At 41.9% G+C, this 17,415-nt stretch overlaps 1 protein-coding gene and 1 long non-coding RNA gene across 4 annotated transcripts in view; one reads left to right on the forward strand and one right to left on the reverse strand.

Moving 5' to 3' along the window:
• Positions 1 to 37: 37 nt before the first annotated feature.
• On the reverse strand, positions 38 to 6,989 carry LOC133660218 (uncharacterized). 2 transcript variants are annotated; one of them, XR_009827787.1, is made up of 3 exons: positions 6,479 to 6,989; positions 5,599 to 5,738; positions 38 to 1,132 (listed from the first exon to the last, which is right to left on the reverse strand). It is a non-coding gene; the product is annotated as an uncharacterized LOC133660218 (long non-coding RNA). The 2 variants fall into 2 exon arrangements; XR_009827786.1 differs by having other exon boundaries at positions 6,475 to 6,989.
• LOC133660216 (protein SOGA3-like) overlaps positions 5,672 to 17,415 on the forward strand; it is a 13,087-nt gene continuing 1,343 nt past the window's right edge. Inside the window, exons 1-11 of one of the 2 annotated variants that reach the window (XR_009827785.1) lie at positions 5,672 to 5,746; positions 6,518 to 7,292; positions 7,390 to 7,614; positions 7,697 to 7,855; positions 9,752 to 9,820; positions 9,962 to 10,281; positions 10,400 to 10,559; positions 13,129 to 13,195; positions 13,343 to 13,627; positions 13,702 to 13,889; positions 13,969 to 14,098. Coding sequence is in view for 1 of the 2 variants with exons in the window: in XM_062063503.1 (XP_061919487.1) it covers positions 6,576 to 7,292; positions 7,390 to 7,614; positions 7,697 to 7,855; positions 9,752 to 9,820; positions 9,962 to 10,281; positions 10,400 to 10,559; positions 13,129 to 13,195; positions 13,343 to 13,889; positions 13,969 to 14,098 (2,394 nt within the window). In the remaining variant the exon portion in view is untranslated. Of the gene's footprint in view, positions 5,747 to 6,517; positions 7,293 to 7,389; positions 7,615 to 7,696; positions 7,856 to 9,751; positions 9,821 to 9,961; positions 10,282 to 10,399; positions 10,560 to 13,128; positions 13,196 to 13,342; positions 13,890 to 13,968; positions 14,099 to 17,415 lie in introns of those variants that run through there. The other variant, XM_062063503.1, reaches the window with a different exon arrangement.

Here is a 17,415-nt window from a genome sequence, read left to right on the forward strand (position 1 = left end):
TTCCATGGTAACTATACACAGCAGCTGCTGAACCCTCCCACACCCTCACCCTGCCAACTCCTCCCATGACCACTCTTTCAGCCCCTTCCCCCCAATGTTTCATTGAACCAGCTGAGGTCTGCTTGTGTGTGTACGTGTGTGTGTGTGTGTGTGTGTGTGTGTGTGTGTGTGTGTGTGTGTGTGTGTGTGTGTGTGTGTGTGTGTGTGTGTGTGTGTGTGTGGGGGGGGGTGAGGTTACAGAACGTGTGGTAACATGGGTGTTTTAAGATGTCCCCAGCAGATATAATGAGTGGGAGGTATCCTTCAGCAGTGTTACAACATTAGATTGTATGTTTTTCTTCAACTTTGGTTCATAGTGCCAGCTTTGTAACAATTTGACCACTGCACCCAACCCATCAAAGCAGTAAACACTGTAAGAACATCCATCCATTTTCTACCGCTTGTCCCTCTCGGGGTCGCGGGGGGTGCTGGAGCCTATCACAGCTGCACTCGGGCGAAAGGCGGGGTACACCCTGGACAAGTCGCCACCTCATCGCAGGGCCAACACAGATAGACAGACAACATTCACACTCAACATAGTAAAAATAACATTTGTCCATCAAGAAAAACAATATTTATGTCTAATGGCTGAATTATTGTGTAGCTAGAGCCAGTAAGTGTGCAACATTTGGCAGGTGTCCAATTAAAGGTCATGTGTAAATAATTAGCAGAATGCAGTGTTAGGTTATGAAAAAGAGTCTTTTTGAAGAACTTTCCCTTTTTTAAGTGAAATCAAGGAAAGGAACAAGCTATTTATATATAGAGGACAAATAAATGGGATACAACTGCTATGATATGAAAAGGGGTAGGATTAAATAAGCTCTGCTTCTTCCTACTCTTTTTCAGATATGATGTGATGAAACAACTGGAAATATCTGATGCATTGGAATTGTATTTTATGCATGTTTGAAATAAACTGAAACTGAAATATATAAAGGTATGGAAGACAGACCTCTATCATTGTTGTTACCTTGCATGGTTCATAGAAGCCTCCACAATGCAGACATCTGTCATCTATTATCAAGCAGCCTAGGAGTGAATGGTCCTCGGGCGTAAATAGATTGGAAGGTTGAGGGGAGGGGCATCCATGGTTCTGTAAAAAAGGAGAGCACAAACTTTAAGAAAACACATCAATTCAGTTTATTGCCGAATGATTTCAACATTGTTTTGTCGAGTTTTTGTAATTGAAAGCAGGCTTTGTATTAGCTGAGACTAAAAGCTTGCAAAAAGCCTGATGATTTTTGCAAGCTCATTCTCCTTCAGGACATGGAATAATCATGGCCCTCTTTGTCATACGGTATTTACAAAGCAAAATAGCTAGTCAGTTGGATATGTGTATGGAATAGTTCATGAAAGACAGGCCTTAGCTGCTCTTCTGGAACTATTCCCTAACAGAGTCAAGAAAATTCCTGCAAACAACATTTGGCAGGCAGAACCTCAAGTGACATGTCCCTATTATGAGTCTCCTGTTAAGGTTTATTCTGCGCTGCATTGCCGTTGCATCAGGATTTTGTTGGACTGGAAAATAATACAACCTCTCATAACTATTTCACAATCCAAATCCAATATCCAAAACCAGTGAAGTTGGCACGTTGTGTAAATCGTAAATAAAAACAGAATACAATGATTTGCAAATCCTTTTCAACTTATATTCAATTGAATGGACTGCAAAGACAAGATATTTAATGTTCGAACTGAGAAACTTAATTTGTTTTTGCAAATAATCATTAACTTAGAATTTAATGGCAGCAACACATTGCAAAAAAGTTGGCACAGGGGCATTTTTACCACGTTTTACCATGGCCTTTCCTTCTAACAACACTCAGTACACGTTTGGGAACTGAGGAGATCAATTTTTGAAACTTTTCAGGTGGAATTCTTTCCCTTTCTTGCTTGATGTACAGCTTAAGTTGTTCAACAGTCCGGAGGTCTCCATTGTCATATTTTACACTTCATAATGCGGCAAACATTTTCAATGGGAGACATGTCTGGACTACAAGCAGGCCAGTTTCGTACCCGCACTCTTTTACTACGGAGTCACAATGTTGTAACACATGCAGAATGTGGCTTGGCATTGTCTTGGTGAAATAAGCAGGGGCGTCCATAAAAAAGACATGGCTTGGATGGCAACATATGTTGCTCCAAAACCTCTATGTACCTTTCAGCATTAATGGTGCCTCCACAGATGTGTAAGTTACCCATGCCTTGGGCACTAATACACCCCCATACCATCACAGATGCTGGCTTTTGAATTTTGCGCCTACAACAGTCCGCATGGTTCTTTTCCTCTTTGCTCCGGAGGACATGACGTCCACAGTTTCTAAAAACAATTTGAAATGTGGACTTGTCAGACCACAGAACACTTTTCCACTTGGCATCAGTCCGCGGCGTTTCTGGGTGTTGATAAATGGCTTTGCATAGTAGAGTTTTAACTTGCACTTACAGATGCAGCGACAAACTGTAGTTACTGACATTGGTTTTCTGAAGTGTTCCTGAGCCCATGTGGTGATATCCTTTACACACTGATGTCGGTTTTTGATGCAGTACCGCCTGAGGGATCGAAGGTCACAGGCATTCAATGTTGGTTTTCGGCCTTGCCGCTTACGTGCAGTGATTTTTCCAGGTTCTTTGAACCTTTTGATGATATTACAGACGGTATATGGTGAAATCCCTAAATTCCTTGCAGAAGCTCGTTGAGAAATGTTGTTCTTAAACTGTGCAACATTTTGCTTACGCATTTGTTCACAAAGTGGTGACCCTCACCCCATCCTTGTTTGTGAATGACTGAGCATTTCATGTAAGCTGCTTTTATACCCAATCATGGCACCCACCTGTTCCCAATGAGCCGGTTCACCTGTGGGATGTTCCAAATAAGTGTTTGATGAGCGTTCCTCCACTTTCTCTGTCTTTTTTGCCATTTGTGCCAGCTTTTTTCAAACATGTTGCAGGCATCAAATACCAAATGAGCTAATGTTTGCAAAAAATAACAAAGTTTACCAGTTTGAACGAGAAGTATCTTGTCTTTGCAGTCTATTCAATTGAATATAGGTTGAAAAGGATTTGCAAATCATTGTATTCTGTTTTTATTTACGATTTACACATCGTGCCAACTTCACTGGTTTTGGGTTTTGTAGGAGAGAAAAGCAACATTTGCTTACTTTACTGTTTTCATCATGTTTGGTTTTGTTTAAATAAATATTTCTTTTGATCATACAATTTTAAGTTCCCACCAGTAAAAATACCTGCACAGTGATACTGCTGTTGAAAGAAGTATTACCAAAGCTCCTTACGTAAGACAAGAAAACATTTTATTTTTTTTCATACATACTCATTCGTGAATAAACACAAGCAAAAGTCAGCGAGCAATGGAGCCTATGGGAGTTTCTCCATTCCGCCTATAAAGCACTCTAAAAAACCTCCATCAATGTTTTATATACATGCTGTAAGTATGTAATGTAGTAACAGGCACATAAAATATCATCATACTACGCAAAAGTAAAATGGTTTGCTCACTTTAAGCATATGGCGGCGCATTAATTTCAAAGACGCATCACAACGTTTGTTTTTCCCTTCAACAACAACAACACCACTACTACTCATGGCAGAATTTGTGAGAAAAATACAAAGACTACTTTGGGACATATGATGTTCCGGAACCATATGTTTGAGCCTGAATATAAGAAGGAAGATCTACAAGTTTTACTAGCTGTGCGCTAAACAGATCCAGCTTTAGTGAAACGCTATAGCATCATGTAGCTGTATTGCTAAGTGCTAAACAAGAAATACAAACTATGAACAAAATATAACAATTACTTGGGGCCTGATTTACTAAAGGTTTGCATGTACTAAAACACGTGCAAACTTGATAGCACACGCATAGCTGATCTACTAAACGTGTGCAAAGTAAATTGCGTCTGTTAAGTGAGCAGAATTGTTTTAATTTTAATTTTATTAATATGCAAAATATATGCTGACCATCAGAATGCCCACGACACTGTGAGGAGAAGATGCAAATATTATTTTTTAGCACGAGCAAAGTGATTTATCAACACTCATCACCGTTTTGCGAGCACTACTTCGTGTTTTATTTGGCACGTATCAGAGGTACGTGCCAACTCACAGCTCCACACACGGCTGCAGGATCACACAATTGACAGACGAGAATCTTCCATTACTACCTGTGTGTCAACATTTTGGACTGAAAACTATTAGACATATTGTCTATTCAGCAACATTGTTTTATATTTAATAGCTGCTGGAGGACTTAAGGGGCTGATTAAAACACCTTTAATTGATGCGTTTTGGTGTCTATTAGCATTTTTTAATGATGTTTGTTTTGTTTTTTACATTGAATATATCTATTAATAAAATATGTATTTTATAAAAAAACAACTTCTTTAAGTGTGCATTTCTTTAGTCGTTAGTAATGTACAGCCTCTCTCCAATGAGGGCACTTTTACCTGTAAAAAAAAAAAAAAAGAGTAGTTTCTTAGTAGACGCACTGCAGGACTGCTTATTAAAGGTCCATGAAAAGTGGTACATGTCTACTGCATGTTTGAAAACATTGCAAAACGCCACAGTTAGGAGCATGATAACATGAATGTGCAGTAAATGAGTGTCTCTGTCGTGATGTCCTGTATAGTACACGCAAAATCCTAATTTAAATAAGGCAGTCTGCACCACTTTACAATTGTACACATACAATTGTCTTAGTAAGCTAACTAATAGTACACGCTATTTTATAGATTGCTAACAAGGTATTTGGCTCTTAGTAAATCAGGCCCTAACTGTAAAATGCCGACTGATGAAATATATACAACTTCCCGTTTAGATGAAGAATTAGTCATAATCCTCACACAGGTTTAAAAACGAGCATCTTTTTGTGTCTTTCTCACCATCTCCGGGTATAAGTTTGATGTCAAAGTTGACCAACTTCTTGGATTATGGCCACATCCTCATACTATCCAGGTGAGAAGCATGATTTATAATCCAGATTTAACTTTCACCAACTCAGAGGCGATGCAGCAACTCACCGGTTCAATATGTCAATATAGCAGCAAAAGATAGTTTGGCTCGCTGTGATCGCGGGGCCGCTAGAAATAGTTTGTCTGCGTTAGCACTTATAATAACAATATTGCTAATACTTGGTTAATATGCAAGTCATGAGATGTAAATGGAGTATTGTTTGCGCTTTTTAGATGTCTTTTTAGAAGGCTTTATGGGCGGAATTAGCTGCATTGTTAGCCACTTTGTACTTGCCATATTTCATGACTTGGAATGCATAAAAAAGAAAGACCTATGTGTTCTTGTCTTACATAGGGATTGTGAGCAAAGTGCAGTTTGCCTTTAAGGGATCTCATTAAAATGCCTCATAAATTGATGAGGACTGCAGTCCTTACTGATAGATAGATCACTTCCAACTTGAAAGTCACGATAGACACAAGGCAGTATTATGTTTAAAGAATAAATATCAAGTGTAATAAGTGAACCGTCTGATTTTGGAGCAAAAATGTCCAGAAAGAGCGCATTAAAGGGACAGACACAGTGTGTTTCCTGTACCCTTTTAGTCCAACCAATGAGAGCAGCCCTCGCAGCGATGATGTAATGTCATGAATATGCAAGAGAAGTGGCTGGAGAATGGGAGGCTGTGGAGTCGGCGCCCCCTCTTGCCTTCATCACCACCACCCTTCAGCATCCGACTATAAAGGTAAGAAAAGGACATTTAGATGCTGTTCATTATATCCTATGATGTCAAAGAGGGTGTGACTATTTCTAAAAGGGCATAGACTCAATATTATAATGGGCTGTATAGACTGTCTGGCCTCCAAGGTTGACTTACTGTTGCTTTTCACAATGGGTCATCTAAAAGACACCCTATGGAACTAGCTGCTCTGTTTTTTGCATGGAATTAGGTAGGGCCAGTTATTAACATTGTGGTTGAAAAATGTGATTGTTGACACTTTTTCTATAAATATATATATATATATATATATATATATATATATATATATATATATATATATATATATATATATATATATATATATATATAATTAGAATATAAAATTATATATATTATATATACTGTATATAAAACAGTCATACTTTCATAGTTCATCTTGAGTAACAATGAGTCATCATGCATGTAAGAAGAGAGGAGATGGCTGACAGGAAATGGGTTCAGCTGGTATACTTGATATATATTGTAGTTTAGTTAGCATGTATGGTTTCAAGACAAGGGGACATATGTATTAGTATCAAGTGTTCAATTATTATTTTTGCTTATGGACATCTTTTTACGATAAGTGGTTTAATTGGCTGAGCTGCAGCTGATCCTACACGCATCTCATCAAAGTGGGACTCACACTTGATGTAAGCTACACCATTTGTCTGAGTCAGGTTTTGTCAAGAGATAAGACTGACTGTAAAGCTTACCTACACATTCAGTCTGAAGCTGCAGGGTGATGTTGTGTTGCAGTTGCAGTTGCAGGGAGGGGATGATGATGTTGCCGAGGATGCGCTGATCCTCTGACACCATGATGCAGCCATCACCCACTGCCGACAATAGCAGCCGGAAGCAGCCGCGCTCTTCCTCCCCGGCCGGCCTCAAAGACGGCGGGTCTAAAGCGACACAGAAAGGGAGCAGCCCGTCAAAACCTGTCGCCTCAAAGCAAGCAGCAGCAGGAGGAGGGGGAGGGAGAAGCAGCCGAGGACATTCTCCTGTGTCCACCGGCCGGGAGCGGCAGGCCGGGGGGGCTCCTGCAGCTAAAGGCGCGGCTGCTAACCAGGCTGCAGGTGCTGAAAGCCCCACGTTGAGCAGGGCGGCGGCAGACAGAAGCGGCGTCCAGACATCTGGTGACTCCCCACGCCCTGATGCCTCCTCCCCCTCCAGGGGCGATCCGAACAGAGTGGTGTCAGACCAGCCCTGCGCATCCAAATCCCCCAAATTGAGGAGCAAAAACACAAGAGGAGGGGAAGCCTCTGCGGCGACGGGTGGGGGTAAGAAGAGCTCCAAGAGTACAGTCGGCTGCGGACCTGGTTTCTGGAAGGAGGGGTGCTTGCAATCAGAGCTGATTCAGTATCACCTGAATAAAAGCTTAGGGAAGAAAGGGACAAAGATGCAGACGACACCAGCCTCGCCCCCTGCCTTGGAGCTGTCTCCTGAGCCCCAGTGTCCACAACAAGCCCCCCAGCAGGACCAGACACTACTGGAGGAGATAGACCGACTTGAGGATGAAAATGACGATCTCAAGGTATTTACATTTTGCGATAATGACACTTCCTGCATATGACGTTACTGCACCTGTTAAAGTCGCAAAGCTTAGTCAATCATTTCCATTGTTTCGCAAGACTGAAATCGAGGAGATGCGAGCAGAGATGGATGAGATGCGAGACACATTCTACGAGGAAGACGCCTGCCAGCTACAAGATATGCGCAGGGAGCTGGAGAGGGCCAACAAGAACTGTAGAATACTCCAATATCGCCTGAAGAAGGCGGAGAGGAAAAGGATCCGCTTCACAGAGAGTGGCCAAGTGGATGGAGAGCTGCTCAGAAGTCTTGAGCAAGACCTAAAGGTGAACTTTATTACGCACTGATTGTTACTTGTTTAGGCTCCGATATGAATACCACTCTTTTAAATCGTCACCCTCTAACCAGGTGGCAAAAGATGTGTCTGTGCGTTTGCACCATGAACTGGAGAATGTGGAGGAGAAGAGGACAAAGACAGAAGAGGAGAATGACCAGTTGAGACAGAAGCTGATAGAAGTCGAGGTCACCAAGCAAGCTCTTCAAAATGAGCTAGAGAAAGCAAAAGAGGTGAGGGGGCTCAAGTACAGCAGGTGTAAATTCAAATAATGGCCTTCCTTCAACAGTCATGAAGTGATCATCTACGAGACAGTGCCTATTTTCATTGGGTATCAATCTACACTGAACAAAAATATACACGCAACACTTTTGTTCTTGCTCCCATTTTTCATGAGTTGAAATCAACGATCTAAAACTTTTACTATGTACACAAAATACCTATTCCTCTCAAATATTGTTCACAAATCTGTCAAAATCTGTGTTAGTGAGCATTTCTTCTTTGCCAAGATAATCCACCCCACCTCACAGGTGTGGCATATCAAGATGCTGAATAAACAGCATGATTATTGCACAGGTGTGCCTTAGATTACCCACAATAAAAGGCTACTCTGAAATGTGTAGTTTTATCACACGGCACAATGCCACAGATTTCGCACGTTTTGAGGGAGTGTGCAGTCGGCATGTTGACTGCAGGAATGTCCACCGGAGCTGTTGCTCGTGAATTGAATGTTCATTTCTCTATCATAAGCCATCTTTAAAGGTGTTTCAGAGAATTTGGCAGGACATTCAACAGGCCTTTCAACCGCAGACCATGTGTAACTACACCAGCCCAGGACCTTCACATCCAGCAGGTGCACCTCCATGATCGTCTGAGACCAGCCACCCAGACAGCTGCTGCAACAATTGGTTCGCATAACCAAAAAACTTCTGCAAAAACAGTGAGAAATTATCTCAGGGAAGCTCATCTAGATGCTCATCATCCTCATCGGGGTCTCAACCTGACTGCGGTTAGTTGTTGTAACCGACTTGAGTGGGTAAATGCTCACATTCGATGGCATCTGGCATGTTGAGAGGTGTTCTCTTCACGGATGAATCCCGATTGTCACTGTTCAGATGGCAGACAGCGTGTGCGGCATCGTGTGAGAGAGCAGTTTGCTGATGTCAATGTTGGGAATCGAGTGGCCCATGGTGGGGTTGGGTTTAGGGTATGGGCAGGCGTGTGTTATGGACATCGAACGCTAGTGCATTTTATTGATGGCATTTTGAATGCACAGAGATACCGCAACGAGATCCTGAGGCCCATTGTGGTGCCATTCCTGAGACCATCACCTCATGTTGCAGCATGACAATGCACGGCCCCATGTTGCAAGGATCTGTACAAAATTCCTGGAAGCTGAAAACATCCCAGTTCTTGCATGGCCAGCATTTTCACCAGACATGTCACCCATTGAGCATGTTTGGGATGCTGTGGATCGGCGTATAAGACAACGTGTTCCATTTCCTGCCAATATCCAGTAACTTCGCACAGCCATTGAAGAGGAGTGGACCAACATGCCACAGGCCACATTTAACAACCTGATCAACTCTATGCCAAGGAGATGTGATGAACTGCCTAAGGCAAATGGTGGTCACACCAGATACTGACTGCTTTTCACCCCCCCCAGTCCTTCAATAAAGCAAAACTGCCCATTTCAGAGTGGCCTTTTATTGTGGGCAGCCTAGAGCACACCTGTGCAATAATCATGCTGTTAAATCAGCATTTTGATATGCCACACCTGTGAGGTGGGATGGATTATCTTGGCAAAGAAGAAGTGCTCACTAACACAGATTTAGACAGATTTGTGAACAGTATTTGAGAGGAATAGGTATTTTGTGAAAAAGTTTTAGATGTTCGAGTTCAACTCATGAAAAATGGGTGCAAAAACAACAGTGGTGCGTTTATATTTTTGTTCAGTATAATTTGTATTATTCATAAAGTCTATATTCTTTAGCCTTGGTAATGTTTTTTGTGTGTTTCTGCCTATGAGTTATTATGTTGTCCATTGAGTCCTTCATGACAGAGAAAGCAGCAATGATGATGAGGGTAATGATGATGGTGTGGATGATGTAACCTCTTTTTATCTTTAGCTTTCACTGAAAAGAAAGGGAAGTAAAGATGGCCAGAAAGAGAAAAAGGCTCCACAGACTCCATTTGAGGTGGGTCAATTAGTTGTTGAGTATCTGCAGGAAAGGTACATTAAAAATACTAAAAAGTAATACAGACCATTATAATACAACCAAACACATATTAAGGTAAAATAAATTAAGGTAAAAAAACACAATTTTCCCTTGTTATAGGAAGAACATGAAGATCTGAAGTGTCAGCTTGCCTTCATCAAGGAGGAGGCTGTCTTGATGAGAAAAAAGATGGCAAAGATAGACAAGGAGAAGGATCGCCTTGAGCAAGAGTTGCAAAAGTACCGCTCATTCTACGGAGACGTGGACAGCCCTCTGCCCAAAGGTGAAGCAGGAGGTCCTCCCACCACGCGCGAGTCTGAACTGAAGCTTCGTTTACGTTTGGTGGAGGAGGAAGCCAACATCCTGGGGAGGAAGATTGTGGAGCTGGAGGTAGAGAACAGGGGACTGAAGGCCGAGCTGGATGACATGAGAGAGGACAGGTGATTCATATTCTAATGAAATGGCAAAGCATTACTAATCTCTGAACATTTTTGAATGGGGCTGTGAAATGTAGGTAAATCCCAACAGTTTCGAGCACTTGCTTATGTTTTCTTCCAGCATGGCGGCTGCAGGACTGAATGGGGATGGCAGTGAAGGTCAACAGTGCAGGGAGCAGGGTGAAGCTCTCTCAGAGCTGAGGCAGCAGCTGCAACTGGTGGAGGATGAAGCAGAACTTTTGCGCAGAAATTTAGCAGATGTGGAGGAGGAAAACAAAAAGGTAAATAATCATTTGGGAGTCCTAAAAAGATTAACGTCGGCCACTTTTTGCACTGTTCATGGAGGGAATGAATAATGTGCTGTAAGATGTACGTCTATGACAGTCTTGACAATCAGCTGTTAATTTTGGTTGCATGAGTTTGACTTCGAGTCACTACAATAACAGCTATTTGTGTCTCATAGATAAAGTATTTAAAAGATGAAAACTATTTATATTATCACCGTTAAGATGTGTCGTTTCACTGTCTGTGGCTATTGAACTGGTAGACCGGGGACCAAATCTGCCCTGGGCATGACACCAGACCGGCCCCGGAGTTCAGTTCACAACTTGGGAGAAAATTTAACAGTTTTGCAGCAAATTCCTAAAAACACTAGACTGCTCTTGTTGTATAAAAGAACATGGACCAATGTAAACACTTTGGAAGATTTTTGCATTGACATTTTAACCTCCTAAAAGGAGCGGCGGGGCGCAGATGGCAGAGCTGCTGTGCCAGCAACTTCAGGGTTCCAGGTTTGATTGTAGCTTCCGCCTTCCTTGTTGAGTCGTTGTGTCCTTAGGGAAGAAACTTTACCCTTGCCCCTGTTAGGTCGTGATTAGGGCCTTGCATGTAGCTTCCGCCATCAGTGAGTGAGTGTGAATGAGAAAATGGGATGTATAATGTAAAGCGTTTTGGGTATCGTTCCAGGTATAGTAAAGCGCTACATAAATACAGACCATTTACCAGCATCCACTGCAGTAAACACTTTTATTTTTGCATAGCACGGTTCAGTGGCGGATGCTGGTCTTTCAAGGAGGGGAAGCTCAATTTCGGCCTACATCATAAAATGTGTTGGTTTATTTATACGTAAATTCTACCCTCCGTTAATTTTTAAGAAAGTGATCTGTGACCCTGTCGTACCAAGAAGGCGTCTTTTCCAGGGATTTGACAAGTGTCCTTTCAATGGCCAGCAGAGCTAGGCTGCTTAAACTGCCTTGGCCCACGGTGTTGCAGGTGTAAGACTTGAGCCGCTTTAAACAAGAGAAACTCTTCTCTACACCTGCAGATGTAGCTCCAATCGTTGCCACTAATGACAATAGTTTGTACACCTGTGTGCATCATAAATGTATGTTTGTAGTTCAATAAATAATTAAATAAAACATTCAAATTATCTGCAATTATGTGCAGCTTGCAACCTAGCTAGCTCGCTAGCTGAAACTGGCGCGAGGCTAGTGCGAAGTCTGTCCGCCTGTGAGTGCTTTGAGACAATGGAGGGACTCAGCAGCACCCGCTGCTTGGCAGGAACAGAAACTGCAGAGTGAAAGAAGTCAGTCTCCAAACATAAAAAAACACCAGAAATAGAAGCTCTATTTGTCGCTAGTCGTTTTTAACAAAGAACATGTCGCTAAGAGGATCAGGAAAGTCTACGGTTCAACTCAGAACAACAGAATAAATATTGAAAAATGCTCCCACGGACGTTTACAACACAAGATCGCTGATTCGCTCATTTCGCTGTCAATCAAAAGGAAATCAGCCTTAGACAGATCATCCCATCATCATGCAGAAGTTCAGCGTCCGGGCCAGCCGAGGCCAGCCCACTGCCCCATAGACCCCCAGAGACGCTGAGCGTCCAATAAGCGGGACAAAGCCCATCATTTATCCAGTGACTCGATCATCTCGTTTCGCTGCAGTGTATGCTTCCCCACTGAACTCTGTGGACGGCCAGCGTCTACACTGTTTAAAGCACTGTGAAGCTGCGGGAATGAGAGAGAGGAAACCAGTTATAAGTGATAAGAAGCTGATTACCAGTGATAAGAAGCTGATTCTGAATAAAAGAGCGCATTGTAGCGCATATTTAGTAAATAACATGTACACACAACACTATATATTTAATCACTTATTTTTTGACATTTTAGGGGAAGCTGAGCTTCCCTTGCAGTCTTAGAGCAATTGCCTCTGGCACGGTTATTTTTTCTGAAATGTGTAATTCTGACACAGAAGATTTCGGTTCCCAAAATAAAGAATAATAAGGATAATATAAGTCCGGACCCCCTGTCCTTAGCTTTCTGGAAATGTGGCCTCTAAAATAATTTAGGTGAATAGCTCTGCTATACGCAGATCACACACTGTGCCTCTGGCTCCACGATCCGTGGGTGGCCCAGTTTGCGTGAAGAAGCACATATAAAATGTCAATTATTGAATGATTGGCCGCTTCATATTAAATTTACCGCAAACATATTCCTTGCCTCTTCCTGCTCTGTTACTGTTATGAATATAACGGCAAATTTACAAATATGTTTTAATGTCCTCCGTGGTGATTGATCATTGATAGTCCTTGCCTGGTAAACAATCATGTAGAAATGATTTAACTTTATTTCTCATGAATTGGTTTTAGTACAAAACATGCATCAAATTAAATTCACGATTTAAAAAAATGGATACAAATATGTTTACATAAATAAAAAAGGAATACTTTTTTTTGTAATAAGAAAATAAAAAAAATAAAAAATTCTGTTTGGCGCCCCAATTAAGCCTGCTTGACTAAGGTTGTATGTCCTCTAACTAAACATGGACACTGCTGTTTGTGTATAGGTGACAAATGAGCTGAACAAGCTGAAGTACAAGGCTGGATCCCATGAAGCTGGCTCAAGACACGGAGGTTTGTTTTTCCTTTTTGAAGTCACTTGAAAACAATGTTCATTTATGTGTTAACTGATGAAAAGTGTGTCTTATAAGGAGTAGCGCATTAAAGTCTCATTTGCAGAGGTGTCCCACTTTTCACTGTTGGCTTGTTTCAAAACCCCAGGAGGAGCTGACCTTGCTAAAGTGGAGATCCTCCAGGAGGAGCTTAAGGCAGCCCGTCTGCAGATCAATGAGCTGAGTGGCAAAGTGTTGCAGCTCCAGTATGAGAATCGAGTGCTGCTATCCAACATGCAGCGCTACGACCTGGCTTCCCATCTGGGCATCCGAGGCAGCCCGCGAGACAGTGATGCGGAAAGTGACGGAGGGCGGGACGATGACACCCCCTCAGCCTCGGCCTCCTCTCCTCGCTTGCTTCCGCCCCACCGTAAAAGGGAGGGCCCAATTGGAGGTGAGAGTGATCCGGATGAAGTGAGGAACATCCGTTGCCTTACTCCAACACGCTCCCTTTACTCGCCTGTGGAGAGCCGTTTTTTATCCAGAAGCCTGAAGGAACGGCAGCAAATGATAGACATCCGAATCGAGGCCGAAAGGCTGTGCCGGACCATCGACAGGCTCATCGCTGACACCAGCACCATCATTGCTGAGGCTCGGGTTTATGTTACGAATGGTGAGCTGTATGCCAGGCTGGATGATGACGAGGAAGGCGGCAGGTATGTAAGAGGTGCAGGTGGCTATAAGTGACCCAACAGGCTGACTCCGACTGTTAAAAAGTTACCATTTGCTTCTCAGAATCCGAGAACATGAGCTGCTATATCGCATTAACGCACAGTTGAAAGCCTTTAGAAAGGAGCTACAGGGCTTCATTGACCGGCTTGATGTTCCCAAACAAGATGACAAACAACCAGAGGAACCTCTATCTGTAAGTTTGTTCCCACCCATGAAGCACTGTGCAAAGGTCCTAGGTCATCATTACTTTGGTTGATTTAGCAAAGCCAATAATCACATAAAGGGGTACTTCAGTTTACCTGCCCAACATATATGGTTTGGTCAAAAAGGTCAAAACGGTCTCCAAAAATAAGTCTCAGTTTTAATGCAATTAAACAAGCTTTGTGCATATTTTTTAATAAAGCTGTAAAATAATCCAATATGGAACCAAATAAAGTTGTTGTACACAGTAATAATCCAATTAAAGTCAACAAGAACATAAGAATCCATTTTTCCAGAGTGTCACTCTACCGCTTGTCCCTTTCGGAGTCGCGGGGGGTGCTGGAGCCTATCAAACAGTCATTGGTAATATTTAGCTTGCCGGCTATCCTTCATAGTTTTGTAGAGAGTCTGATCACCTTGATGGTGCTAAGAGAGCTACAAGCAAGACTTGCGGTTTGCTACTTTAAATGTACATCAAAGATTAGTTCCACCTTGTAACCCCCACTGATGTAAAGGTCGGTTGTGCTACCAGGCTGTTTGACAGAACTGAATGTAAACATGTAAGGCTGCGGAGTCACAAAAGCGTGACGTGTTGTGCTGTAAGAAATCTCACGCATGTGTGTGATTGCATCTGTCCATGTAAACAAAGTCATGTGAGCACCAGCTGTTGTCGGTGTGTTCTTGGATATACTGGAACAGGCTATGTTTCCATGCACAAAATTAGACTGATTTCTCAAACAGTTAGTTTTTTTGTATTTTCACACCGACATGTGAAGCCCCAGTGTCCATGCACACTTTCTAATGCGACTATTGGTCATACGCTGTGTGCCCTCCGTACACTGGGGGGCGTTAATTTCTTTTTAGAGCGGTTAAATGTATTGCTTTTCCGGTTGACCTATGACGTCACACCAAAACAAGGCATCTTTGCGGCTCCTCACAAGTCAACAGCCCAGTTCTTGTTGTACCTAATGTCCGCTGTAATATTGGCAGAGATTACAAATATTACGTTTCTAATAGCTACGCTGCTATTAAATAGCAGACAGCATTGAAAAATGTTCCAAAATTGTGTCACAAACATGACGCTACCACCAGTAGGGTTTTGGAGTTGCTGGATGCAGGATCGGAACAAAGACTGGTGGTAGAGAGTTGTTTTGAAGGAATTTTCGGACGGAGAATAGAAAGAAAACTTGAACTTGAACTCTCGAAGTTCATTCAGTAAGCTCTGTGGATTGATGGGAGGAGTTTTAAGTTTAAAGGAAAAGATCGTTAGTGCTCTGATTTTGCTTCAAATGGTGGTTGCTATTGTTGTGTACAAGCTTGCCAGTTGTACTGAATACAGAGTTATTGCTAATCTGTTTGGAGTGCACAAATGCAGCGTGAAGAGGTTTGTGTTCACTCTCTTCCCTCTCACTTGTATTTGTTCTGGATTCCAAACGTAGCCGGCATTCTCCATTTTCATAGCTACCTTTTGAAATAAATCTGTTTTTTTCTCCCATCAATGCAATTCAAAATGTTTCATTCTTTAATTTGTGAATCAAATATACAGTCTCCTTTTCATTCCACTTGTTGCCTACAGTATGTCTTGAATGAATGGAAAAAAAAAAAAAAAAAAAGAATGAATGGAATCCACTTACGGGTTATGTCTCGCACCGCGTTGAGACTGACGCATGCGCGAGATGAATGGTCCCCTATGGCACCCACACCCATTCGAGAGATCTGGGGCCGTACTTATCAAGCTTCTTAGAATTACTCCTAAGAAGTCTGCTATGAGTTGACTTAAGAGTAAATAAATTCTTCGCTGAAAGCTGCACTTAAAAGTTAGTTATCAAGCGTCTTACTCACACTTTCAGCGAAGTGTAGGACTGAATCTTAAGTGTCACACTCAGAGCTGAATTACGACATTACTATGTGCCGTAAACGGAATTTTAGGTGACGTCATTTCTGTGTCCATAGAAATGACCAATCACGGAAGGGAATCCGTTGTCTAAGAATAAAGAAATATCTTGGAAATATTTAAGTGGACAATGGGAGTGTATATTTTGACAATAAACTACAAAATAATACAAAACAAACTAGTCCCCGCCGGCACTCACGCTACCGCTCCCTCTCTTCTATCGCCCACACACTCACTGACGTCACTCACCTCACGGCCACACACATACGCTACTGTCATAACATTTTCTTTCCAATTCATTAATTAGGCAACTAATTTGAAACTGGTGTGGGTGGCTCTATATATACTAGCCCACTGCAGACACATGCAGAAATCAACAAGGAATCGAAAAGTATTAAATCTGTGACAAAAATAATATCCGCTCTGTCTAAACGATACCGTTTGATCAGCTGCTCGTCATCAAAAAAACAAAAAACATTGTTCCGTTCCCTGAACGTTCGCGCACGTCTCTCTCGCCTCAGTGCCATCCCCTGCTGGAAACTCCTAACCACTTAAGACACCTCTGAAGGTCTCTTAAATATCGTGGAGAGTAGGAGTGATTCTTAGACTTAAGAACGTTGATAAAAAGCTTTTATTCTTAAGTTTGAGAGTAGGACTAAATTTCGCAAATTCTCAGGACTTAAGTGTAAAATGGCACTCTAAGAAGCTTGATAAGTACGGCCCCTGGTTTTCAATCACATAATCTCATGTGACTTTTGAAAAGCCAAACACGATCAGATTAAGGTGTTTTCATGGGTTGTATAATGCTTAACTAGAGCCGAATTGTTTTTAAAATCAGACTAATTTAGTGCATGGAAACATAGTCAGAAGTGCCAGTACTTTGACAAAGAAGGCAGGGCTAAGCGTTTATGGCAAAAATCTAAATCACATTAAACGGAACCTTTTACCCCGATTTCGGTAAATGCCCCATTATTCCACTCTTAACTGCTTTACTTTTTGTTCAACGTCATTCTTATAGTAGCAAAAGTATGTCCAAACAACTAACACAGAATTCATTTTAGATACAAGCTTCTAACGTTGTACTTTTGGCTCCATGTTTTAGTTTTCCTCCATGACACTTCTCTGTAGCGGACTAAATGGGACATTGTTACTTGGCTCTTTCTTATTCTTCTGTCAGCCTTCACGCTTTGCGACACCTGGCTTCCTGTTGGGTTAACTACACAATCAGTACATAATTTCAAGAGGATAGTGTATTAGTAGAGAACAAATTTTACAAAGGGGAAAAAATCTAACTAATCGACAAAGCATTTTTCCGTCGGTTAAAATCTCTGAATAAAAATAGAGCACCAAAAATAGATGTTAGTTTTAATCACAGAAAAAGGGACTGAAAGGATTGGAGAAGTCTCTAAAAAAAA

Source organism: Entelurus aequoreus, linkage group LG11 (genome assembly GCF_033978785.1).
Source record: "Entelurus aequoreus isolate RoL-2023_Sb linkage group LG11, RoL_Eaeq_v1.1, whole genome shotgun sequence".
NCBI classification, from domain to species: Eukaryota; Metazoa; Chordata; class Actinopteri; order Syngnathiformes; family Syngnathidae; genus Entelurus; species Entelurus aequoreus.